Source organism: Eptatretus burgeri, chromosome 15 (genome assembly GCF_056783735.1).
Source record: "Eptatretus burgeri isolate ZD-2024b chromosome 15, Ebu_testis_v1, whole genome shotgun sequence".
Taxonomy (NCBI): Eukaryota; Metazoa; Chordata; class Myxini; order Myxiniformes; family Myxinidae; genus Eptatretus; species Eptatretus burgeri.
The window spans coordinates 39140936-39168124 of record NC_140975.1 but is presented as its reverse complement, the minus strand read 5'-3'; the positions used below and the strand labels follow the sequence as shown (position 1 = coordinate 39168124).

The 27189-nt window shown below is 43.6% G+C and overlaps 1 protein-coding gene across 2 annotated transcripts in view; it reads right to left on the bottom strand.

Moving 5' to 3' along the window:
- Positions 1-3837: 3837 nt before the first annotated feature.
- Positions 3838-27189, bottom strand: part of TTL (tubulin tyrosine ligase) — a 38343-nt gene continuing 14991 nt past the window's right edge. For both annotated transcript variants that reach the window (XM_085857861.1, XM_085857862.1), the window contains exons 2-7: positions 26894-26972; positions 20118-20350; positions 15966-16101; positions 10438-10707; positions 10045-10188; positions 3838-6043 (exon numbers count right to left, since the gene is read on the bottom strand). In XM_085857861.1, the coding sequence (XP_085713987.1) occupies positions 5932-6043; positions 10045-10188; positions 10438-10707; positions 15966-16101; positions 20118-20350; positions 26894-26972 (974 nt within the window). In that variant the 3' untranslated portion in view covers positions 3838-5931. The remainder of the gene's footprint in view (positions 6044-10044; positions 10189-10437; positions 10708-15965; positions 16102-20117; positions 20351-26893; positions 26973-27189) is intronic.

Below are 27189 nucleotides of genomic sequence, written 5' to 3'. Positions count from 1 at the left end.
GACCAGAGCAAGGCTGCACCAGCCAACTTTTATTTACTGATAATTTCGTTTATGGACATTTGTGGATAATTTAAATGTCCAACTTTCTGATGTTCCTGGGATCTGGCTTCAATTTACATCAGTATGCAAAAAATTTCAGCTTTCCAGCCAACCATAAAAAGTACTAGATATTTATATCAGTGAGTGGTTGGAATGAGATTCATGTATTTATATGATGCTATATTTGCCCAGTTTGGTACATAACATTTTGATGGCCTTAAGGATCATGAGCTCATTACCTCCGCCACTGAAGATGGATGGAGGTTGTGTATACACCCCTGTTTTTGTCTTTATTTGTTTGTAGGTTTGTAAGCAGGATATCTCAAAAAGTTATGGACAGATCAGATGAAACTTGGTGGACAGGTTAGGTGTGTGTGACAATGGCGAATTAATTACATTTTGATGAAGATCCGGATTCAGATCCGTCCACTAGAATTCTTGAAGTCATTCTTCACGATTGAAAGAGAGAAAGAGAGAGCCAAAAACGATATATAGCACGATATCTCAAAAAGTTGTGAACGGATTCGGACGAAACTTGGTAGATGATTTGGGAAGGTGACAATAACAAGCCGATTAGATTTGGTTAAGGTCTGGATGCAGATCCGGCCTATCAGTGGGATACAAAACGTAAAGTTTTCAGCCGAGTGGAGGTATGTGCTCTACCGAGTGTCGTAGTTTGTTTTTTTTTGGCAGCAAATGCTTCGCTGCACAAGAAATTCAATTTCTGAAATGACCAGGCCATATAAAATTAGTGAAAAAAAAAATCAAGATGCTGTATAATCTTCAAGTCACATTATTAAGTTTCAGCTTACCATTTCACCATAAGGTTCAGTTTTGGCAAATAGTGACAGCACAGCGATATTTAACCCTCATCCACAACAGGACACATCCATAGTCAGGATGCAGTCACCATTCCAGCTCTTTTTTATTTTTTTTTGTATACCTTGGTCGAGGCTCGTATGAGAGCTAACACACAACTCACAGCAAGGAGGCATGAGACAAGAGGGGCGGGAGTGAAAGGGACAAAACAGTGGGGAACAGACACATTAGGTGAACTGTGGAAGGGAGAGGGATGGGGATGGGGATGGGACGGGGAACATGGCGAAGAGAAGATGGACATTACAGGGACTTTCAGGAAGGAAAGCAGGAGAATTGAAGGAAGTGGGCTTGGGTGGATTATCGGGGGTAGAAAAGATCGAGGATTTGGATGGGGGAAGATAAGAGGTGGTGGTGAACAGCTGTTTTGAAAGCCTGGAGGGAAGAATGGGAAAGAATAGAGTGAGGAAGTTTATTCCAAAGGCGGGAAAAAAGAGGAATGAAAGAGTGAAGATGAGCAGTGATTCGTGATTTTGGTAGTTTTACCAGAAGGGGGTTGTTGGCGGACCTTGAGCACCCTGTGGAAATGTGGTGGGGACAAATCGCAGAGAGAGCAGGGGGGGCAAGGCTGGAGAGGAGTCGGTAGAAGACAGAAAGACCACCGACCAACCTGCGGTGATTGAGTGAGAGGCCCAAAGACTCAGCTTCATTGCGGGAGATGCCGATGATCTTAAATGCCCTGGTTTCGACAGCGTGAAGCCGAGAAAGGTGGGAGGCAGGAGCACCAGCCCAGAGGGGAGAGCAGTACTCCATCAGGCTACGGACAAAAGCTTTGTAAGTGGTCAGGAGCTCAAGAGGGCCGAGGAAGGACTTAAGCACGACGGAGGATTCCCAGTCGGCGACTGGATTTTGAGGCGAGGTTGGAAATGTGACTTTCCCAGGAAAGGTAATGGCAGATAGCGAGACCTCGAAGCTTGAAAGAAAAGACTTCTTCCAGAGGATTGTTGAGAAAGTGGATGGGGGGGTTTTGTAAACGGTCCTTTAGAAGAGACATAGTGAGAGTGTGAGATTTGTCTGGATTGAAAGACATGTTCCACGTGTTGGACCAGTTTGTGATTTTATCCAGATCTGCAGTGAGTGAAGAAGCTGCTGCTTGCCGGTCTGAGGGATGACAGATGGTACGGCAGAGGGTGGAGTCGTCGGCAAAGAGAAATAGAGGATTTTCCAGAGAGTCTGAGAGATCATTGATGAAAACCAGAAAAAGAACAGGGCCCAGAACGCTACCTTGAGGAACTCCAGCCTGCACAGGAAGAGGGGATGAAAGAACTCCATTTAGGGCCACACGTTGACTGCGACAGGAGACGAAGTCTGTGAGCCATGAGTGGAGATGGCCTTGAATACCATGGGAAGAGAGTTTGGTGAGTAGGGCAGGGTGCCAGACTGTGTCAAAAGCACGTGATATGTCCAGGGATACGGCTCGGATTTCCTGTCTGGCATTGAGGACCTCCATCCATTGATGGGAGAGCAGAAGCAGCATATCCAGGGTAGAGTGACCAGGTCTGAAACCAAATTGATGATTGGAAATCAAGCCATTGGAGAAGAGGAAGGATTTCATATCTGAGGCGATGATGGATTCCATCACCTTGCTGATGATTGGGAGAAGGCTGATTGGTCTGTAGTTATAGGGATCTGTTTTTGCACCTTTTTTATGCAGGGCAGTGATGTTAGCAGATTACCAAGCAGATGGCAGATGACCTTGGGCAAATGAGAGGGTGAATAGAACAGAGAGAGGGTGAGCAAGAGCAGAAGAGCAGGCTTTGAGGACACGTGGGCTGATGCCATCTGGACCGGTTGCAGAATCTGACTCGAGGTTTGAAAGCAAGCTCTCCACCTTGTCAGGAGAAAAGGATACAGAGTCCAGGGACAGTTGGGTGCGACTGGGTAAAGTGGGTAGAGATAGTGATGGGTTTAGGACACAAGATTTAGCTGCAAACACCGAGTTTAGACATTCAGCTTTATCACGTGTGGAATCAGCAGTGCGGCCATTTGAGGTAAGGGAGGGGATGGAGGGGGAACATACACCAGAAACAGATTTGATTAAACGCCACCAGGATTTTGAGGAGGGAGAGAGGTTTGAGAGTTCAGACTTGAGATGAGAAAGATGTTGTTTTCTGGCTCTCCTGAGGGTAGATACACACTTGTTCCGAGCTTTGTGGAAAGAACTGAGATTGCCCTCAGTTGGGTTTGCTTTCCATGAGGCAAAGGCAAGTTGTTTCAGGACAACTGCCTCGCCACAAGCTTCAGTAAACCAAGGGCAGGAGGAAGGGTAAGACAACTGAACACGAGAGGGGATAAATCTGTGCATGAGGGAGAGCAAGTTTCTTTGAAAGAATTCCCAGGATGAGTTGATGTTTGAGAAAGTAGTGATAGGAGACCAGTCTGTAAGTTTGATGGCTGCTCGGAGACCCTGCCAGTCGGCTTGAGTGAAATGCCAGACTCGACGGCGGTGAGGTGGTTCTCTGATAATAGCCAGAGAGATGTCCATTTAACAAGGACGTGGTCAGAAGAACCAATTGGAGCGAAGGAAGAGCAGCAGATATTGTCAGGGAAATTTGTCAAAATCAGATCCAGAGAGATGGAGTACCATTAGTTGAGATCCGGGTCGGGAAGTTGACCGATTGAGTCAGTCCCAATGAGTCGCAGTCACAGCTCTGCAAGACAACGTCCATATAAATACGCAGCATTAGTTTTACAAAATAACTTTAATCTTTTTTCCCCCAATTATTACACTGGCTCAGTGTTAAACAAAATACTATCCACCTCAAAACACAAAGTTAAAAGACATTTCAATATTCATGGCAGCTCCAATGGTATTCTTTCAGTTTTATTTTCCTGTTGTGATCGAGGGATTTTTTTTATTTTTCGTGGGGCAGTGTTTGAGTGTTGGCCACAAGTGGCCCAACGGCATGAAATCACACAATGTTTAACCATAGCCAACAGGGCCAGTTTATTTCCTATTTTTCATAGTGCACAATGAATGCATTCATTTGGCATCAGCATCTTAATTCGTACATGCTAGGTCTTTGCATACAGGGAAGTGCTAAAGCAACTGTTCCACATCATTCTTTATTGAGAGGAGAGACTCCAACACTCCACATGGCAGGGCCACAAAGCCACCATCCAATCACACCAGCTAGTGTGCAATGGCCACATGATTCTGGAAAGATTTTGTTCAAAACCAGTGCGGAGCAGTGCCCATCAGCAAGAAACAGCTATACATACAGTGAAACAGTATCATGGACAAGAAGGCAAGTGAAACAAAAAGATACCTTCACTGGCAAGGAAAGAATGAAACTGAGAAGGAAAAAGAAGAAATCAGAATGCAAGTAAAATCAGAGGAAGAAACAAGAAAGGAAAAGCCATCTGCTAACTTATTGCAGCTGTTACAGGAGACACGACATGCACTTGAGCTTTACAGTAAGAAAAGCAATTGCTGAAGTTTGACTTGGGTGCTTTCAAAAGAATAAATAAATAAAACAGGATGCTTTTGACATAGCGATTGGAACCTGATGAGTAATAATCATCTAAGGCCTTGAAAAACTGAGAAGCTACAAATGGTATAAACTAAAAGCAGAAGCAATTCGCAGGAATTGCTGACTGATGAATGAAGAGAAAGAAAAGCTTGATAATTTGATAAATCATCACTATACAGAAAGACTCGAATACAATGCATGAAAAATGACAATGAGAGAAAGACTATCGCCAAAGATTGTCCACATCAAACAACAACAATAAAATGGCCTCTTATGGAAAGGTAGACATTTATAAATGAACAGATTGGTTAAAAATAGGAAACTATAACTCCTGGGGAAGTAAGAATGACAATCTCAGAGAGGACCTTGATTGCAATACCATTGGAGGTTGACCTTTCCCATCTTTCGTAAAACCAGCATGGCCATAATGGATGAAATCAACATAAAATTGATAAAGGTATGCTGACTGCCGTCAGAAGCAAGGAGAAGCTAAATTTGGGATATGATTAACAAACTTGGTTTCAGGCGTTAACCCTATTGTTCTACTTGTCTGCCAATGCAGATCGATACTAGCCTTCATGATCAAGACTGGTTCTCGTTCAACATTTCACCAGTTACACTTAAAACTTGGAGCTATATCGAACAGTGATTGGAGATTCCCTATCAATGCGATAACATCAAGCATCAAAACATTGTAATCGTCAAAATACAAACAAATAAACAGAAAACAAAGCTTAAAGCCCAATTGCATCACAAAACAAAACAAAACAAAACACACCTTTAGTTCTATCATAAAAATCAGGCCTACCAGCTAGTGATACCAAATTAAAAAGGAAATCAACAATGCGCATTCAATGTCCACTTTGAATAAGTCATTGATTGATTGTACACGAGAAGAAAATTAAATAAATAAGTGCTTTGTGGGGAGTTTGGGGAAAATGGAAGATGTCGCAGGGCTCAAGCAGGTAAAAAAAAAAAAAATTGTTGAGAAATCATCATGGAGGGTAAAAGTGAAGGGGTGGGTGTGGTGGTGGAGGGTGGGGGAGAGGGATGGAAAGAGGAACAGGCAAGTAGATCAAATGCAAAAATCACAAGAGCTTATGGTACATTGTTCGTAACATCATTGCACACTATACGCTCAAGTGCACTGCGTAGGTAAGACATTACATGTAAAAAGGGCCCACATGGAAATGCACACATAATTCAAAGACCATGATCCATAAATAAATAAATTGGACTGTTAAGTGATTCAGAAAAAGGCAAATACTAATAAAATTTAAAAAAACAAACAAACAATACTGCTGGTTTATGAAATTATTTTGCATGTTAAAAAAAACCCATTTGTGTACACCCTATATTCATTAATTGATGGAGGAATGCATAAAAGATCTTCATTCGATAACTGGAAGGTCCAAAGAAAGCAGTTGCAAAGGCTGAACGTGGTGTGATAGTGTCTTATTACTTCAAAAATATATTAAAAAAGCATGCAGCAGCGCTGATATAGTCATGACCAGGCGGTAAGGTTTCCACAGTCGAAGGACGATCACAGGCGAACAAACATGGGGTTCTCATGAGGAAGTGAAGTATCTGGTAGGGGGAAAAATGGAGAAATCGCCAGATCGATGATGCCCTGGCAGAGATCCCCATAAAGTTTTCTGCAAGCAGACGACACAGAATAAAGATGTAATTTTAGACAGAGTCAGCAAAACAACAGAAACTTCTGCACCCTGCAATGAGGTGACGATCTGTCCAGGATTGATTCTTAGTGATGAAAGTTTATGACTCATGTTGAGTTTCCCTGAAGCTCTGTCAAGACCATCACCCCCACCATCACCACCACAATAAGCAATTCTGCATCTAGCGTTGCAAAAGATTCAAACTGACCACAAGGCTTTTGTTTGTGTTTCTGTTCAAATCTATTCTCCAGCACCTATCGGTGCAATACATGAAGGTGGCAAAGTTGCTCACTGTCTGCAAAAGACCCTCTGGTGAACTTGATTGGGTTATTGTTGCATCAGTAATAAATGTATCTTCAGTCTGTAGTTGGAAATTTTTCTAAGAGGAGAAGCCCGCGTCCATCCGTGTGTCACGCTTCATTCAAAAGGGTTCCTGCTGTAGTAGAATAATAATTTTTTTAAATGGTACCATTAGAAAGTTTAATGATTGATTTACTTGGATGGAAGGGCTAATATAATCGATTTACTTGGAATAAAAATTTGTGTCTGTTTAATCTTAAAGGTGCCGTTTTAAAAGCAAACTTTCCAGTTTGAAAAATGAGAAGTTGTTGTGGGACCTTAATGTAGCAGTTCCAACAGTAACATTTATTATTGTATGACAGCAGGAACCCTTTTCAAAAGGACATGGAAGGAGCAAACAAAATTATATACAGTAATATTTCTCAAAGCAATAGAAAAATATATAAAAGTACACAGAAGGAGCACACAAACACCAACAACAACCATTTTCCCCTCCTGAGAGTTTTCTTCTGTATCCATCTTGTCCACCCCATGCATCCTCTCCTGCACTCCTGTCATTGATTGGTATCTACATATGTGGGTTTCAGAATGTGGAATGGAGTCCTCCCAGGGTGGGCTCAAAGTATCCACCTTCATTTCGGTATGGGGTCACGATTGATGGACAAAGCTGTGAAGTTTTCTGTTCTCAGAGTTTTGTGTTGAGGGCTCTCTTCAGGATCGTCACTGAGCCTCGGACAGCTTCCAACTGTAGTTTGTTTGTAATAAGATTCCCAGGAATGGTTTTAAATATCTCTGAGGTTATTTGTCATCATTCCCATAGCTCCAACTATCACTGGTACAGCTTTGGCATTCTTCAGTTTCCAGGATCTTTTCACTTCATTATTGAGGTCACTAATTGGTCACTTTCTTGATTTCTGCATCGTTTAGTCCAAAATCACTGGTATTGACACCTCAATCAGCAATGCCTTCTTCTCTTTTTTGGACCTAAGTATGATATCTGGTTGCAATGCTTTGTTTTCGATGTTTACACTCGATTGGATCATGAGGTCGTATGTGAGCAGTACCTCCATGTTTTCAGTGATTGCTTTTTGTTCATGTTCCCACAAATTCTTTGGAACTGGGATATCAAAGTTTTTACAGACGCGCCAGTGGATTACTTTACAAACTCCTCCGCCACTCACTTTTCTATCTTTCTTCTTCTTCCCTTCCCTTCTCCTTCCTTACTTTCCTCTTTCCTCCTCTCTCACACTCACATTCACACTCACACTCACACACACCTCCTCGCAGCACTCCCTCCTGCAGTGTACAGTATAGCAACATTTGGTGAGGCCTCTCTATCCCCCCCCCCCCCTTTTCCTCGCTCTGTTCCCCTTCCTTGCCTCCTCTCCCATCTCTCCATCCTCTCGTCTCCCCTCCCTCTGTCTTGTCATCTCCTCCAATCTCCATCCTGTACTCTCCCCACCATCCATCTGTCCTGTCCTCTCCCCTACATCCTTCCGTCCTGTCCTCTCCCCTCCATCCGTCCATCCTGTCCTCTCCCCTCCATCCGTCCGTCCTGTCCTCTCCCCTCCATCCGTCCATCCTGTCCTCTCCCCTCCATCCGTCCGTCCTGTCCTCTCCCCTCCATCCGTCCGTCGTGTCCTCTCCCCTCCATCCGTCTTGTGCTCTCCTCTCCTCTCCCCTCCATCCGTCTTGTGCTCTCCTCTCCCCTCCATCCGTCTTGTGCTCTCCTCTCCCCTCCATCTGTCTTGTGCTCTCCTCTCCCCTCCATCCGTCTTGTGCTCTCCTCTCCCCTCCATCTGTCTTGTGCTCTCCTCTCCCCTCCATCCGTCTTGTGCTCTCCTCTCCTCTCCCTTCCATCCGTCTTGTGCTCTCCTCTCCTCTCCCCTCCATCCGTCCACCCTGTCCTCTCCCCTCCATCCGTCCATCCTGTCCTCACCCCTCCATCCTGTCCTCTCCCCTCCATCCATCCATCCTGTCCCCTCCATCCGTCCATCCTGTCCTCTCCCCTCCAATCCGTCTTGTGCTCTCCTCTCCTCTCCCCTCCATCCGTCTTGTGCTCTCCTCTCATCTCCCCTCCATCCGTCTTGTGCTCTCCTCTCCTCTCCATCCGTCCTGTCCTCTCCTCTCCCCTCCATCCGTCCTGTGCTCTCCTCACCTCTCCATCCATCCTGTCCTGTTCTCTCCCCTCCATCCGTCCTGTCCTCACCCCTCCCCTCCATCTGTCCTGTCATGTCCTCTCCTCTACTCTCCTCTCCCCTCCATCTGTCCTGTCCTCTCCTTTCCTCTTCCCTCCATCCGTCCTGTCCTGTCCTCTCCCCTCCATCTGTCCTGTCCTGTCCTCTCCTCTCCCCTCCATCGGTTCTGTCTTCTCTCCTCTCATCTCCCCTCCATCCATCCTGTCCTGTCCTCTCTCCTCCATCCATCCTATTCTCTCCTATGCCCTCGATCCGTTTTGTCATCTGCTCTTCCCCTCCTGCAGTGCAGTGTACAGAATAGCATCTCCCCTCCCTCTCTCCCCTCCCTCCATCCTGTCCTCTCCCTTCACTCTGTCCTGTCCTCTCCCTCCGTCCTGTCCTCCCTCCATGCTGTCCTCTCCTCTCCCCTCCCCCCACCACTCTCCCCTCCCCCCTCCTTCCTCTCTCTTCCGGCTCCCCCTTAATAACCCCGCCAGCGAAGCGAAGCATTGTATTTGCGAGTAATAAATATTAGCTTTAAATATTTGATGATGTGGCCAGTGAGAGAGCTTTATATACTTAACTAGAACGGGCACTCGTAGAGCGCATACCTTCGCGGCAGCCACTAGTTACCTTTGTATTAAGTTGTCCACAACGCATCTCAATACAAGTATGCATTTCGTGACCCCCATGACCTTTGACCCACAACCGCTACCTAGGGTGACAATAGTACTATACCTTGTGTCATTTCAGAAGATGGGGAATTGAACACTGAACAATTTGGACTTAATTTGATGTAAATCGGAACAAAATTGACACTTTAATCGCAAAAAAACGATTTTGACCTTTTTGTGACCTTGACCTTGACCTTTGATCCGATCGCTCCCAAAAGCTTCGCCTGGCGTCCTTGAGCAACTGCACATCATCTCTGAAAATTTCATGCAAATTGGTCCAGCAGTTTTTGCGCAATGTTGTTCGCACACATATTTACCAATAAATAAATACACAGGGGTCAATACAATACCTTCGTCAAACGAAGTTTGCGAAGGTAATGAATTGTAGCCAGCAGCAATATAACTCAAGTAAATCAAGAATTAGCGATTAGAATGAGCTCTTTATTGAAAAAGTTTACAGCGATAGTAATTTATGTAAATACGACAAAATTTATAAAATAAGTGGAAGAAGCATGTGTTAGTGTTGCCTTGCAACAAGTTCCAGTGCAAGCTCCATTGCCTTGGGTCACGTGACCTGCAATGAGAAGACCGAGGCTGCAACAGCCAAGTTTTATTGTCGGATATTCTCGTTTATTTAAATTTTCAAAGTGCTTCGAGTTGCATCAGCATGCAAAATCTCAGCTTTCTCGCCCACTTAGAAGATAGAAAACATCAGTGAGTCAATCAGTGGGTGAGTCAGTGATTAGAAAGAGCTTTATATATTAGAAATCCATTATTTTACCTTCAGAAATCCATAAGATGGTTGGAGAGAGCATCATGTACAACTTACTGTGCACAGGCTGGTGCTCCGTTCACTTCGATAAGCCACACGTGGAAATCTTCATCAACCATGAAGTCAAAACCAAACATCTGGAAGCTGTGGTATGGCAATGCTTTGGTGCTGATCTCAGGTTCGATGCATGTCAGGCAATCTCTGGAAACAAAGCCATCAAATGTGCATCAACTCAAAATGTCATGAATCTTTTTCATTTCCTACAGGTCTCCCGAGGTCACAAAACATGATTAAGGGTGAGAAAAAAAACAAACAAATATAACGGTGGTTGAAGAAAGGAACATGGATGTCTCTTATTCTTCTTGTATTTTTTTTTTCCAAATTCAGTCTCTCTCCATTCCCCAAAGGCCAGTTGAACCCAAGGCAGGTCTCTCCCCTCACAATGCATACCTAATGATGCGCTTGATCTGAGGCAGAATGCTTTGCTCCATGGAAGTACCATATGTGTGCACAAGGTAATCGTCAAAAGCTTCAAAGAAGAGCTCGTTACCCTCTTCATAATGCCCATAGTTAGTCGAAAGAGCCTCTTGGAGACAGTGGTTGGTTAGGTGGCTAGTGGTTTTATGCAAGTTGCGAGGATCGTATGCGTCAGAAGATGTGCGAAGCACACCTTCCCGGAAGAGGTGAATCCCAAACTGAGAATCCAAAAGGACCCAGCTCCTAAAGAACAGAGAAATGTGTCAATGGGAGAAAAGGCAACATTCATTATGTCAAAGAAAGATGTTTGAAGAGGCAAACAAAATGAAATTCAGTCAGAGTACAATGTGCACCTGTTGATTGTTCAGAGGCAGTTTTGTCCAAAAAAACATTTCAACCATGGAAATTACTCAACATTCATAATAGTTATACTTAAGCAAAAAATATTGGCACGGCAAGTCTCTCACTTCAAGCATTAATTAAATAAAGGTCAAACAAACAACTGATTTCTTTTTTCAAAACCATAGTTTCTGGTTTCCAGTCATAAGCACTTGATAGCAATGGGAACAGAGCATGTGCCAAAGCATGCCCTTGCTTCACACTATGCTCAATGGAGAAACTATTGGTACAGCAAAAGATAATACCATGACAAAAAGTTTGCGAATTCTTTTGTATGCATGTGAAGGAAGTTGTCAGCAAGTAAACTTATGATCTCTTCCTTTATATTTTTCCTTCAAGCTTAACCCTTGAAGCACAGACAAGACAATAATTAAGAAGTGCAAGGCGTATGGTACCACCAAGACCCTGCCTAGATCAGGCCGTCCCTCCAAACTGGATGACCGAGCAAGGAGGAGACTGATCAGAGAGGCCCCCAAGAGGCCAATGGCAACTTTGAAAGAGCTACAGGTCTTTATGGTAAAGAGTGGTCACTGTGTGCATGTGACAACAATATCCGAAGCACTCAACAAGTCTGGCCTGTACAGTACGGTGGCAAGAAGGAAGCCATTACTCAAAAAAGCTGACCTTGAGTCGTGTTTGAGGTATGCCAAAAACACTCTGGAGATTCTGAAGCCATGTGACAAAGGGTTTTGTGGTCTGACGAAACCAAGATGGAACTTTTTGGCCTAAATGCAAAACGTTACGTTTGGCGCAAACCCAACACAGTGCATCACCCAAAGAACACCATCCCTACTGTGAAGCATGTTGGTGGCAGCATCATGTCCTGGGGTTGTTCCTCATCCGCAGGGATTGGGGCACTTGTTAGGATCGAAGGGAAAATGGATGGAGCAAAATACAGAAAAATCCGAGTGGAAAACCTGCTACCCTCTGCAAGAAAGCTGAAATTGGGACGGTAGTTTACCTTTCAGTATGACAATGAACCGAAGCACACAGCCAAAGCTACACTGCAGTGGCTAAGGAACAAAAAGATAAATGTCCTTGAGTGACCCAGTCAGAGCCCCGACCTAAATCCAATTGAAAATCGTTGAATGACTTGAAGATTGCTGTCCATCAATGCTCCCCACTCAACTTGACTGAGCTTGAACAGTTTTTACAGAAGAATGGGGGAATATTTCCCAATCAAGGTGTGCACAGTTGGTAGAAACCTATCACAACAGACTCACAGCTGAAATCACTGTCAAAGGTGCTTCCACCAAGTATTAACTCAGGGGGGTGGACACTTAGTTTTTTTAATAGTTCTTTTTATTTTTATAGTTTCATATATTCTAGTTATTATTTTAGTTGGTGGACATCAATCAAGATATTCTAGTATTGTATTTTTCATTAATTTACTGAAATTTGTAGAATTTGTTTTTCACTTGGAAGTTGTAGGTTACGATGTTTAAATAAAGGTGAAAAAAGTCTGATTTAATACAATTTCATTCCAGACGATAAGGCAACAAAAGGTGACATTTGGAAAAGGGGTGTAGACTTTCTATAGGCACTGTAAGTTCAGAGTTTGGGGTTTTTTGCATCCTCGGCCGTTCCAAAGCTCCATACACTGCTTGAGCTGGATGTCTGGGTCACCTCCAAGATCACCTCCAAGTCGCATCTGCATCTCCTTCTCCCGATCGCTCCTCGCTTCACCTTTTTATGGCAAACTCGCAAGGCCAATCTCAAAGCAAGGTGACACTGAATCCAAAGATTGACCACAGTTTGACCATTGGATGAGAACGTCGTTTTCCATTACAAAGCTTTCACTCAATTCGTTCACACAGTGTATTGCCCCTTTTGACAAAAGGATTCAGCCTCAACACCAGCCATCTTCAAAGTTCTGTTGACAATCCATCTCGATGTCACGAAGCCAATGACACATGCCGATGTCTGTGCCCGAACCCTTTGTACAACATTACATCTCATTTAATTAAAACACTGAGAATCGGGTTGCCTTTGTCTCCGAATTATCAGTCATGTCTTTAACACAAAACTGAATGTTTCCAATCATATCGGATTTATATTAATCTGTAACATTCTTCAAAAGGATCGTTATTCAGAGCTGTTTGTCAGCTCGGCGCTCGATCCACCAACCATCCCACACATCACCTGCACCACACGTACAGTACCGGGTTCTCCAAACCTTCAACAAGCGATCTTATCATCCATCCCATGATCTTTATCTCTGTTTGTCAAAGTTGGGAATTTAGAATCAGAATAATCATCAACCCCCACCCCACCCCACCCTCTCAAAGCTTCATGTCCCCCCTCTCAATGCTTCTCCCTCACACCATCCCCTAAATGCTATCTCCTCACCCCACCCTCTCAAACATTCCCCCACACTCCATGAACACAATTGTTCCCCCACACACACACACACACACACACACACACACACACACACACACACACACACACATACAGACACACACACACACACACACACACACACACACATACACACACATACACACACACACACACTTTCCCCTGCACCCCACACATTCAAACTCTCACCCCGACACCACACACTCAAGAATGCCCCTGCACTACACACACACTCAAACCTTCCCACGAAGCCTGATGTTGGCTTCGTGGTTAGGGTGACTGGCTTGGGATTGTAGGGTCCTGAGTTTGAGCTCCATTGGTCACTGAATTAACACCAGGTGGGGTTTACTCAGCCTGTCATCCTTCCAAGGTCAGCAAAATGAGTACCAGTATAGGGGCACAGCATCAACGGCATAGTTGCACTCCAACAAAATGATAGCTACCAGGCAGCCAAGCTGTGACACGCAAGAAGAAGAAACCTAACCCTCACCCACCCCTCCCCCCCCAAAGCCTCACCATGACCCCACAAAGCCCCCCCCCAATCCTGCACCCTCCTAATGGCTCCTCCCCTATCTCTAACTGTGTGGACCTCAAACATCATAGGTCTCTGCCCTAACCTGACATCTCTTAATCCAGGCTGCTGCCGATAAGGCAGACATCATCTGTTTAACAGAATCCTGACTCCTTAGTGTCTCTCCCTGGTTTTTGTCTCCACTGATTTGATCGGTCTGAACCATGCCCTGGTGGTGGGGTTGCACTTTACATCGATAACTCCATTTATCACTGTCCTTGTACTCATCCTACACATCCCAACGACGAGGAGTACTTCTAGCTGCGACTTCCCCTCTGCTCCCTCCTATTGTTCATGTGTGTGTTATACTCTCCTCCTAACAGTGACAACTCCATCTCCATCTCTTTCAGACAGCATGGACCAACTTTGAACCACTCATCCCAACTCTCTCCGCCTCGCATGTGACGATTTCAATTGTAAATATGCAATTTGGCTGGGTGTTGGTACCTCTCTCACGAGCCATGGCACTTCAGCAAAGGACTTCTGTGATTCCATGGGACTGACTCAATCTGTGAACTTCCCGACCTGGATTTCTCGAAATGACAAATCCTCCCTTTTGGACTTGGTGATGACAAACTTTTCCACAAATGTCTCCTGGTTCATCTGAGCATATGTTTGTGAAAATCAACATCTCTCTGGCTCTTCCCAGAGAGCTGCCCCAACGCTGGCGAGTCTGGCAGTTCACTCAGGCGGATTGGCAAAGACTTCAAGCAGCAATCTCTCTTTAGGACTGGTCCCCCATACCTGCTCTCTCTCTCATGCACAGATTAATCCCATCTCATCTTGAATTATCCTAACTTTCTTCCTGACCATGGTACAATGAATCCTGTGGTGAGGTATTTGCTCTGAAACAACTTGCCTTCTCTTCCTGGATGGCAAATCCCACCAAAGGCAATCTCAGTGCATTCCAAAAAGTCGTTTTAAAAGTTTTTTAAAAAAACAAAAAAAACAACAAGTGTGTGTGTGTGTCCACTTTCAGGAGAGTGAGAAAACATCATCAGAAAAACTTTCAAACTTGCCTCCCTCCTCTAAAACCTGGTGTTGCCTTGTTAAGTTGGTCTCAGGTGTATGCTCCCCTTCCATCCCTTCCCTCTATTCAAATGGCGCCTCAGTCGATTCTGCTTGTGAGAAGGCTGAATGTCTCAATTATGTGTTCGCTTCCAAATGTTGTCCCCCACAGCCCCTCACTCTTGGTACCCACCCTTCCCTGTCATCCCCAACTGTTCCGGGACTCTGTGTCTTTTGCACAGCATCAGATCACGTGTCCTAAAAACCTACTCTGCTGCTCTTGCAATCCTCTCTCTGCCCTTTTCACTCTATCATTTGCCCGAGGTCATCTTCCATCTCCTTGGAAATCCACCAACACTCATCTTCCATCTCCTGGAAAATTTGCCATCACCGCATTACATAAAAATAGGGGCAACACCCTTGGGTGCTCATCTGGTAGAATAATGATACTGAGGAGGAAGTCAATGTTTGAGGGAATCAGCAACATGTACCAATGAACCAATGTTAAGCAAATACCTATTTTGGGGGGCAACGGCAACCCCCCCCCCCGTAGAACTCCCTCCATCCAGATTTTTTTTAATGGGGTGAACAAACTGGTATATCACAGGTGATGAAAGTTGTGGTCAAGTTTCAGCAAAATTGTGTGTAATTTCAGAGAAGAAAGCAATTACATATTTTAGCGGGCAACCGCCCCCGTAAACGTCTTCAGACCCCGATTTTTTTAATGCCATGAAAAACCTTTGGTACATACGCAGTGATGAACATTGTGGTAAAATTTAATCGAAATCGTAGGTGTAGTTTCAGAGAAGTTGAAAGTATTTGTGGACAGACGGACGGACGTACCATGCGATAATCTCCCCGGAACTACGTTCCCGGTGAGCTGAAAAGGAGGTGTGATACGGGATTTGGGGGGGACTAAGGGGGAAAACTAGGCTCAAGGTAGATGACTCATGCATATGGCCACACAGAACATAACAAAGACAATGGCATTTTGCCTTTATGGGCACTTGTACAAAAAGGGGACTCTGACCTTTCTTACACAGGTAACAAGCTCAACGTGAAATTGTTCTACCCACAATAATTAATCCAAAAATGAGATGCAATCAAAGATGCACCGAGAGCAAACCCGAAACTTTGTGACCAGACATATTGCGACACGTACCTTATATCAAACTTCCGGTGACCCGGTTCCAAAAGCATGGGGTTCTCAATGTATTTTTGCACCACATGCACCTGGTTCTGGTTGTCAACATACTCCAGCATTTCAGTGGCGTTGTTAGAGATGAGAATCCCCTCTCCTGATCCACAATGAGGCCCGGGTAAGTTATAAAGCTACGGGCAGAATCAAACCAAACACGAGGATCTGCGGCGCTTTGTAATTACCATCTAGTATGCGGAATAAAATAAATACAAAAATAAAAACCACGATAATGACTCTAGAATGAGAGCTTTGAACAAATAAAAATGGCAATCATCATTGCACATCAGAATAAACATTTTAAATTCATGTAGCTCAAACAGAAATCAAAGCTATTATGCGAAGCAAATTATTTCAATATGGAAAGCATCAGTGTGTTTGCCAATGACAGCATGTTCCATCAGTATATCTACATTTACACTTGCTTTGTTGGTTGTTTTTTTTTTTCTCCACATGACTTTGGAGTCCTTTTTGAGTTTCTCTTGAGGGTTTTTGTAAAAGAAAAAGAAAAAGAGCTTTCTTCCCTGTGACGCAGAACCCGTCAACATAGGAAATATGCAAAACGGCTTGAGCCACTCATCCAATTCACACCCTAGCTTCCTTCATTTGCACGTCCTTTGCATCCTGGCTCATTTTCTATGACACCTATAATCTCTTCTTATTTCATTTCTCACAGTAATAAACACTTCCACATTCTCTTCCTTTACTTAATTTATTTCATTCACGTCCTACCAAACTAATACTTACATAAACTAGAGGTGTATGATCGGAGATTGCTGATGGTTCCCAGTAAAGCCAAGTTGAAATATTAGCCAATTGGTAGCACTTGCATTTATGCCTCACTAAGAAGAGTACCCATCCCAAGTGATGGGAAAAGTTTCAGTTAATCTTTCAATTTAAATAATATTTCATGGACTTTTAAAAGGTCAATTGTGATGTACTCTTGCTTTCACGCAGAGCCAGAGCTCTGTGCTACTTGTACCACCCACCACAAAATGATGGTGAAACAATAGGCGGCAGAGGTTGGATTTGTCTCAAGAGTGAAAAATATCCTGGTTGTAAAATATAATTTGGCATCAACATTACTCATGCCTGTTCTCCCATCATTTCAAAAGTGAATGTTGAGGTTTTCAACGCAGCGCAAGAAGTGGCCGCCGTAAACGGGAGACAGACGAACACACAGACAGACACCACGGTTCACAATACATAAAAGATGCAGAAAGAGAACATTCAGCCCATGAAGCCTGTGGCCCAACGCAGGGAAGTGTGAGCCACGGTGTTTCAGGAAACCCTCATTGTAGAAAGTGATCAGTTGGCCTAAATAGTTTACTTAACAAAATTTTGGAGGAGATATTCTAAACAAGCGTTTGAAAATCTATAAAAAAAAATGTATGGTCTTCCTGGTCTATATTGAGTCCTTCATGTGCTCACTCTGGGGAATTTGTAATGAAGTTGTCAATAAGGGCCTGTTTTTTATTTTCACATTTGTGAATTACTGATATTTCTTGGAGGGCTGACATAATTATTTCCATTGTTTATGCTAGTCTTGGTTCCCAGTATGACAAATAGCCCCAATATTATTTGAAAATAGAATTGGATCAGCTCGAAAAGGGTCTATCCATGTGGACTGATGGAAAACGTCGAAATTGACCATTTTCACACTAGAAGGCTCTTATTGGTGTCTATAAATTCCCTTGAGTCCAATCCGATAGAAAATAAATATTTTTTCTAATGATATTGCTTGAAAGTTTCTTCGAGTAATAGTAAACTTTCATGCTAGGTACCATCAGGATTAGGGAACTGATATGACTCGACTAGCAAATTGGGTTTGGCCAGTGAAAATCTCCACCGGTCCGTCACATTTTGCATTTCAGTCAATATTTAGACTAATAACATGGCAATTAAATTGTTGTTGGTTATATACTCAAATACAATGGGAGTTATTAATCTGACCAAGTATCATTCCATTATTCCCCCTATTAGTGAAAATATCATCCGATGAAAATCTTTCCACCGGTCCGTCACATTTTCAGAAAGGTGATTTTTCTGTGCAATTCATGTTATTTTCCATAATGAATGCTTTTGATTATATTACTAAGCTTACTGATAGCATTGATGCAGTATTTTATTCAGGTTATAATTTCTGGACAATTTGGGGTTTTTGACCCTTCGAATGACAGTCATCGATGAGCTGACAGTCATTTTAAACAATGGTTCACATAGCATTATGAAACCCTGAAACTATAATGTTTTTGGCCTGGACCAATCATTAGAGCTGACTTTGCTGTTGTTTGAGCTGAAAACTTGCATGTCAGCCTGACCAAATCAAAAAATCCTACCCTATTTTGAAAATGATGACATTTTGTGATGACCAATCCTTTTTATAAACTTTTTTTTGCAAAATGTTCAGTGAATCTTGGATTTTTTTATGCTGCAACAACTTCACCGTACATGAAAATTGATTTTTTCACGACTTCTGAAACAATTTGGCTCACACTTAGCTGCTTTGACCCCTGTACAATGGTTGCCAAACTATGACTTTTTTGGAAACATAGTCAAGGCTCGTGGAAGAGCTGGAACACAAAATGGATCTCAGGACACAACAGGACAAAAAGAACAGGAGCAAGGTGGTGGGGGGGGGGGGGTAGGAGTACACTAACAGTGGAATTGAAGCACAATATTTACCTTTAAAAGAGTGAAAAAATGCATTTTGGAGCCATTTTACATCGCGTCCCGCGAGCGTATTATTTGATTATATCAGGTTCGAAAGAAATCGCTTTTTCTGAATTTTAATCTGATTTCACTCTCGATTTCGACATAATTATGTAGGTCATGAGTTTTGATCGCTCATCAAAGGTGGAATCCATCCATCCATTGGGACAATACACCGTACAGAGCGTCGGTGCTGCCAAAGCAGTCTCCTGGGCTATTGGGCACAATCCTGGACAGGATACTGTCCAGTATCGCCACTCCGCCACAGGATACTCGAATGGCTCAATCATCCCAGCAAGCTGGTACTCATTTTGCCAACCTCAGAAAGATGACAGGCTGAGTCAACCCAACCTGGTATTAATTAAATGGCCAAGCAGGATTTGAACTCAGGACCTTAAGATCTCAAGCCCACCATCCAAACAAATATGGAATCAGGTTTTGGAAATCAGTTTTAATAAGCCGAAAGGATAATCTTGCCAGAAGCCAATCACATTACACCGAGCCTCACACAACCATTCAGCATAACAGCGAACAGACAGCCTTCTTTTTCATATATATGTATATGTATATAGTTTAAGAAGAAGGTGGCACTTCCAACCAAAAGTTAAAAATAAATAAATAAATAAATAACGAGATCGACTCCGCTAATTTGAGCAAAAAAGCAAGAGCAGATCCGGTCTCAGGCAATGTTTCGCCAGCTTCGGAGCTGGCTTCATCAGGCACAAATGGTATATTGTGCCTGATGAAGCCAGCTGCGAAGCCGGCGAAACGTTGCCTGAGACCGGGTCTGCTCTTGCTTTTTTGCTCAAATTAGAGGAGTCAATGTAGTTTTTTTTTTTTTTTTACTTTTGGTTGGAAGCACCTCCTTAAGAGTTAAGATACTCAACTAAGTGTGTAGGAATTTGGAATTACCCAGGGTGCCGTTGATACCTTGCTTACTCTTCATGAAGGACACTAAGCAGAGAAAAAAGTTAAGGCGAAAATATATAGGACGCGGACGCGCACAGATACGGGCATTACAGTGGTCTTGCAACCCCCTCGGGGGGCGAATAATACAAAAATCGTGCCCTGATATTTTTATGGTTCCGATACAAAAACAATTCGATGTGCCTCATTCCCTGATGTTATTGCATAGATGTGCCAAATATGAAAGACATGTATCCAGTCATTTTTGAGTAGAAGCTCCGAACAGAAGCACAGACACATGGACGACAGTACCCAAAATACAAGCCCCCAGCTGGGCTAATCATAAAAAGGGGGAAAAAAACAAAAAACACCTTCTACATATTTAGCAACTTCCATTAAAAATACTCAAACATACTTCCTTCTGTCAGTATTGCTTACTTTGGCTGATTGATTCCAACGTTAGAAATATCCAAAACAAATAAGTAACAAGACACACACCCTTGGCTCCAGTTGAAGATTTAGCAATCCATACATTGCCACTGTCATCATGCTCAAGACGACGGAATGCTGTTAAAAAGGCCTCTCGTTCATCTGGCAACCTCTCAGCCATGGCTCCGTGCAGTTCTGCAGGTAATGAAGGCGGTGGCTGGCGTAGACCCGATGGGTATAAAACATACGATTCAGGCAGCCATGGAGAAGATTTTGATAGTTCCGGGAATGCTTTTGCCAATCTGTTGTTGTGCAGGAGGGATTGACAACACCCAGTTAAGCAAGATGCAGTGGTAACAATTAGATAAACAATATTCGCTGTTCTTCTGAGCAGGACTGCATCTTGATACCATGGAATAATAGACAACTGTCCACAGTATATGTTTCAGGTGTGAGCTATTCAAGTTGTCAATTTCCATCAAACTCCATGTTCTTGTACAGCATTGACACAAAGTCAAAACCCGAAGGTTTCTTATTCAACCGATCTAAAACCGGCAGGTGGGTGAACTCCAAACTTGACTTTATTTCAAAGTAAAAGTAAAACTAGCAACACAAAACTCCTTTGTGGTGCGGTACACAACAAAGCAACTTTTTACTGTCTGTTCTACTTCTTGGCTCTGCTTCCTGTTTGTATACATCTCTCGAAGAAAGAACATTCATGAAAGACCCTCCTTCTAGAAACTGCTTGCACTTACTATCTGATTCTATAACTGCAAATCTCTCGCACACTGGTGATCTCTCCACACAAGTTAAAGAACAACTTCACCATGACAACTTATTAGAACCAGAGCTCAGAAGGTTTATTTATGTAAAAAGCACCACAACTGTGGACCTCATGCTTTGAAGAGGGCACTCCCACAACATCATAAAAATGAATTACTGGTGGGTCTGGGCCGTGGCTTTGTACCCCAAATCTCTTTATTCTTGACGCCATAACTGAAAATCCTATTTTTGTCAATATCTGCATAACAGTACATGTTATCCTCACAAATAAGTTGTCTATACCCATGTTTTTATGGTCAATGATTCCAATTATAAAAGTTTCATTGCTGAAAAAGTGTGTAGTTAATCATGTAGTAGTATATATATATATATATATATATATATATATATATATATATATATATATATATATATATATATATATATATATATATATATATATATATATATATATATGAGGCCCCGCGAGGAGGAGTGATGTAAGCGACATTTTTTAATGATATGATGATGATAGGCTCGGATGATAGGGTAAGGGTTAAAATAGTGCTATATGGCATTAACTCCAAAATGGTCGATGTGTCCCTTACATCACTCCTCCTCGCGGCGCCTCATATGCAGAATGATACTGAATGAAAAAAAGCAAATGACGCATGTTTATCTGATATTAAACAGACATTTTAATAATACCAAGTCAATGAACAATGGGTTTGAGAATCCCCCAACCAACACTACCATACCACACTATAGAGGCATTTATACAGTCACTTTCTTTCCTCAGAAGAAAATGCCACTATTCTAACAATATTGTTCCGCTGTATTTTACATACCTTCATCATTCTCATCACCGTCATCACTCCGTACATTTTCCGACGACTCATCATCTGCGGACGTAGCTCCCATATTGTCTCCATCAGCTGTTGATGCGCATGTGAGGGACTCTGAGAGCGAACTTCCTGGGTCCCAATCTGGTTGCAAGCAGTTTCGAGTCAACTTCCATCCATAGTCTGTGGGACTCGCCTCACCAGTGGGATCAGTCTGATCGGCCCTCTTCCACAGTCTTGCCACATACTGCGCTCATTTGATTTGATTGTCAAGTGTCTTGGTGCATGGTGGAAGAGAAGCACAGTTTATCTGCTTTATTCTGACCAGGGATTCCTTCTGAGTAACACAACTCATGCACACAAAAGCTTTGCATCTTGCTTCACCGATGTTGGATGTTTGAAATCCGTACAGCAAGCAGACAAAGGAGGTGACACCTGGAATGTCCACTTCCTCTGTAGTGAGAGATTTCAGTGCCATGACATGATCTGATTCTGCCTGCAGCAGCTGGAAGGGCCTCACATTTCCATTTCTGAAGAAGCATGATGTGAAGTCACATTCACAACCCATCAGGGCATGAAAGCATATTAGTGCTTCAGTGATTGCTGGTTGTTTCTACTCAAGAATGGCAGCTAGTTTTAAGACATCAATGTACCTCCGGTGGTTGCCAGATCCATAGTCTCGGATGATGCTTATCCCATCCGACTTTCCAGTTCCTAAGTCACTATGCTATGTCTTACCTGTTCCAAAGTCACCGCACAGATTAAGGCCAGCAGGGGTTTCGCGTTCACCATCAGAACATGCATAGGCGATCTCAGTCTCAAGCCACTTCACTTCATGATAGCTGATACAATGGCCAAGGCATTTCAGGATGGTCAGCAATGATTTCGATCTGGTCAATGTTCCCAGCTCCAGCCCAAATGATTGATGCTTCCAAGGACGAACTGCTCCTCTGGTACAGTTGAACACAGCATCCGATGCACTGGCCACTGTTTTTCTCTGAATTGCATCCCTGGTGTGTGCCAATCGTGGTTGCATGCCACTGATGAGGGTACGGAAAACAGGAGCGTCAGATTGGTGATGTTGGGGGCGTTCTCCTTCAAAGTGTGAACCGAAGTGGGTAACGGGATATTTGAGGAGGACATTGCAAGAATTTCTGCGTGCAATGCCATGCATGGAAGCATATCTGATTTCTTCAGTCTTGTCATTGGACTCGTTCAGCAAAGCAAATGCTTCTGCAGACGTCATTAAGGAGGGTGAAGACATTTCCAGATTTATTTGCTTATTTGTCTATGAAGATGTCTTTAAATTGATCCTTCACCTTAGACATGAGACTTTGTACAGAGTACTTGTTAATGTCATCCTGGGTTCCTCCAAGAGCAAGAAACTCTTCTTTGTACAAATTTAAAAGAACGGTCGCCAACATGGGTTTCTTCTTCTTGATGAGTTCATTGTCAAGAGTGACAATGTTTGGAAGGCTTCACCATGCTTCTTCCAATTGGATGTTTGCTCTTCCTCGTCCTCATCCTGTCTTCCATAATCTCACCGACAAGTGTTGTGGTACTTTGCCTCCTTCGCAATCAGATCTTCTCCAAGTCCAAGGATCCTGGAATCACACTTTTTCTTTGCAGCATGGACAATTGAGTGGCACCCATCTGTTGTCAGACATTGTCTCATGGCTTCATTTTTCTGTGACTTCCTCTTCCTCTTCATTCCACGACATTCCTGTCCAAGAACACCTCTCTTGTTGGTAGAAGGATGATCACTACTTGAACGAGTCGCCTTGCAGGGTGGTTCAGACAGCTCTTTGTTAGCTGATGATCATCTTTTAACAGCACAGAAATGACTGAGACATTTTTAGTGATAACATTTGTTTTCTGGTTGCTCAGTCTTCCTGATCTCTTCCGATGTGCTGAAGAAACTGATCATTTTGAAGCGTCATTCGGCGTCAAGCAGCATTCTTTGCTGTTTCCCATATCTCTGAAATGAAAGACTTCAAGCCAGGTTCCTCCTCTTCTGTATCCTTACACATGATGCAAATGTAGTTGTCATTCGCCATGATCTCCAAAAAAGAAAAGGAGGAAATAGTTAAAGAGAAAGCATTATTCATAGAAAAGCCAACACAAATATGTACATTTCAGGGTGAACTATACATTTTCTAGCAGTAAATATGTTTTTTTCATAATCATTGACCATGAAAACATGGGAAGAGACACCTTATTTGTGAGGATAACATGTACTGTTATGCAGATATTGACGAAGATAGGATTTTCAGTAATGGCGTCAATAATCAGTTTTGAGACATCAATGTACCTCCGGTGGTTGCCAGATCCATAGTCTCGGATGATGCTAATCCCTTAAGCGTTAAGATACTCAACTAAGTGTGAAGGAATTTGGAATTACCCAGGGTGCTGGGTTCTTTCAAAGAAACTTGCTCTCCCTCATGCACAGATTTATCCCCTCTCGTGTTCAGTTGTCCTACCCTTCTTCCCTCCCTTGGTTTACTGAAGCTTGTGGTGAGGCAGTTGTCCTGAAACAACTTGCCTTTGCCTCATGGAAAGCAAACCCAACTGAGGACAATCTCAGTTCCTTCCATAAAGCTCGGAACAAGTGTGTATCTACCCTCAGGAGAGCCAGAAAACAACATCTTTCTAATCCCAAGTCTGAACTCTCAAACCTCCCTCCCTCCTCAAAATCCTGGTGGCGTTTAATCAAATCTGATTCTAGTGTATGTTCCCCCTCCATCCCCTCCCTTACCTCAAATGGCCGCACGGCTGAAACCGCACGTGAAAAAGCTGAATGCCTAAACTCGGTGTTTGCAGCTAAATCTTGTGTCTAAAACCCATCACTTTCACTACCCACCTTACCCAGTCGCACCCAACTGTCCCTGGACTCTGTGTCCTTATTGTAAAATGTAAAAAATCTCCTGACAAGGTGGAGAGCTTGCTTTCAAACCTCGACTCAGATTCTGCAACCGGTCCAGACGGCATCAGCCCACGTGTCCTCAAAGCCTGCTCTTCTGCTCTTGCTCACCCTCTCTCTGTTCTATTCACCCTCTCATTTGCCCAAGGTCATCTGCCATCTGCTTGGAAATCTGCTAACATCACTGCCCTGCATAAAAAAGGTGCAAAAACAGATCCCTGTAACTACAGACCAATCAGCCTTCTCCCAATCATCAGCAAGGTTATGGAATCCATCATCGCTTCAGACATGAAACCCTTCCTCTTCTCCAATGGCTTGATTTCCGATCATCAATTTGGTTTCAGACCAGGTCACTCTACCCTGGATATGCTGCTTCTGCTCTCCCAACAATGGATGGAGGTCCTCAATGCCAGACAGGAAATCCGAGCCGTATCCCTGGACATTTCATGTGCTTTTGACACGGTCTGGCACCTTGCCCTGCTCACCAAACTCTTCCTATGGTATCCAAGGCCATCTCCACTCATGGCTCGCAGACTTCCTCTCCTGTCGCAGTCAACGTGTGGCCCGAAATGGAGTTCTTTCATCCCCTCTTCCTGTGCAGGCTGGAGTTCCTCAAGGTAGCGTTCTGGGCCCTGTTCTTTTTCTGGTTTTCATCAATGATCTCTCCGACTCTCTGGAAAATCCTCTTTATCTCTTTGCTGATGACTCCACCCTCTGCCGTACCATCGGTCATCCCTCAGACCGGCAAGCAGCAGCTTTTTCGCTCACTGCAGATCTGGATAAAATCACAAACTGGTCCAACACGTGGAACATGTCTTTCAATCCAGACAAATCTCACACTCCCACTATGTCTTTTCGAAAGGACCGTTTAGAAAAACCCCCCATCCACTTTCTCAACAATCCTCTGGAAGAAGTCTTTTCTTTCAAGCTTCTGGGTCTCACTATCTGCCATGACCTTTCCTGTAAAAGCCACATTTCCAACCTCACCTCCAAAGCCAGTCGCTAACTGGGAATCCTCCGTCATGCAGTCCTTCCTCGGCCCAGCTGAGCTCCTGACCACTTACAAAGCTTTTGTCCGGAGCCTGATGGAGTACTGCTCTCCCCTCTGGGCTGGTGCTCCTGCCTCCCACCTTTCTCGGCTTCACGCTGTCAAAACCAGGGCATTTAGGATCATCGGCATCTCCCGCAATGAGGCTGAGTCTTTGGGCCTCTCACTCAATCACCGCAGGTTGGTCGGTGGTCTTTCTGTCTTCTACCGTCTCCTCTCCAGCCTTGCCCCCCTGTTCCCTCTGCGATTTGTCCCCACCACATTTCCACAGGGCGCTCAAGGTCCGCCAACAACCCCCTTCTAGTAAAACTACCAAAATCACGAATCACTGCTCACCTTCGCTCTTTCATTCCTCTTTTTTTCCCGCCTTTGGAATAAACTCCCTCACTCTATTCTTTCCCATTCTTCCCTCCAGGCCTTCAAAACAGCTGTTCACCACCACCTCTTATCATCCCCCATCCAAATCCTCGATCTTTTCTACCCACCCACTTCCTTCAAATAATCCACCCAAGCCCACTTCCTTCAAATTCCCTGCTTTCCTTCCTGAAAGTCCCTGTAATGTCCATCTTCTATTCCCCATGTTCCCCATTCCATCCCTCTCCCTTCCACAGATGTCCTAATGTGTCTGTTCTCCAGTGTTTTGTCCCTCCCTCTCCCGCCCGTCTTGTTCTAATGCCCCCTTGCTGTGTGTTGTGTGTTAGCTCTTATATGAGCCTCGACAAGGGATACAAAAAAAACAAAAAACAAGTGATTTGGGGTACAAAGCCATGGCCCAGACCCGCCAGCAATTCATTTCTATGATGTTGAGGGAGTGCCCCATCTCAGCATGAGGTCCACAGTTGTGGCACTTTTTACATGAATAAACCTTCTGGGCTCCCACTCTACATAACCCTTTTACACAAATCAACCTTTAGAATAAACATCTCACCTCAACAAACAATACACAGTAAAATATAACACAATTATTTTTCAATCAAACCTCAGGTGTGCGTGTGTCAATGTCATACTGCACCAATACATTGTCTAATATACATTAGTAAAAACAAAAATTGACAAGCATAATATCAGGCTGCAGAAAACCGTTTTGCGGTTGCCCAGATCAAGATCAATACAAATCAAATGACGTGTTGCTGCCTGCGCTAACAGCATGCAGAAAGCCATCAACAACAGAGGAAACCATTTCATCCTATTACCACAATAATCAATACAGAGAAACAAGCACACAAACTTGATATTGCACTTTGAAGTTTCTTGCACGCTGTATGCAACTTACTTTACAAGTGATGCTTTGCGGCAAAGTTTATCCGATCCCCTGAAGTAGTTCACCAGCTGCAAAAAACCTGGCTCATGGCCTGGAAGGAAAGCAAATAGTGCAGGTAAACTTTCACGAAAATCATATAATAACAACCAACTCTCAGGGATCAAGTACACATTACAATAATACTGCAATATTTTCTACTAGCAGGGTTACCTGGCGTTGCCCCTGGGTGTTGCCTACTTGCAAATGAAAACCCCCTTGAGGGTATTTAGGGTCTTAAGGGTCTTCGAGGTCTTTCAGCTCTAAGTGGT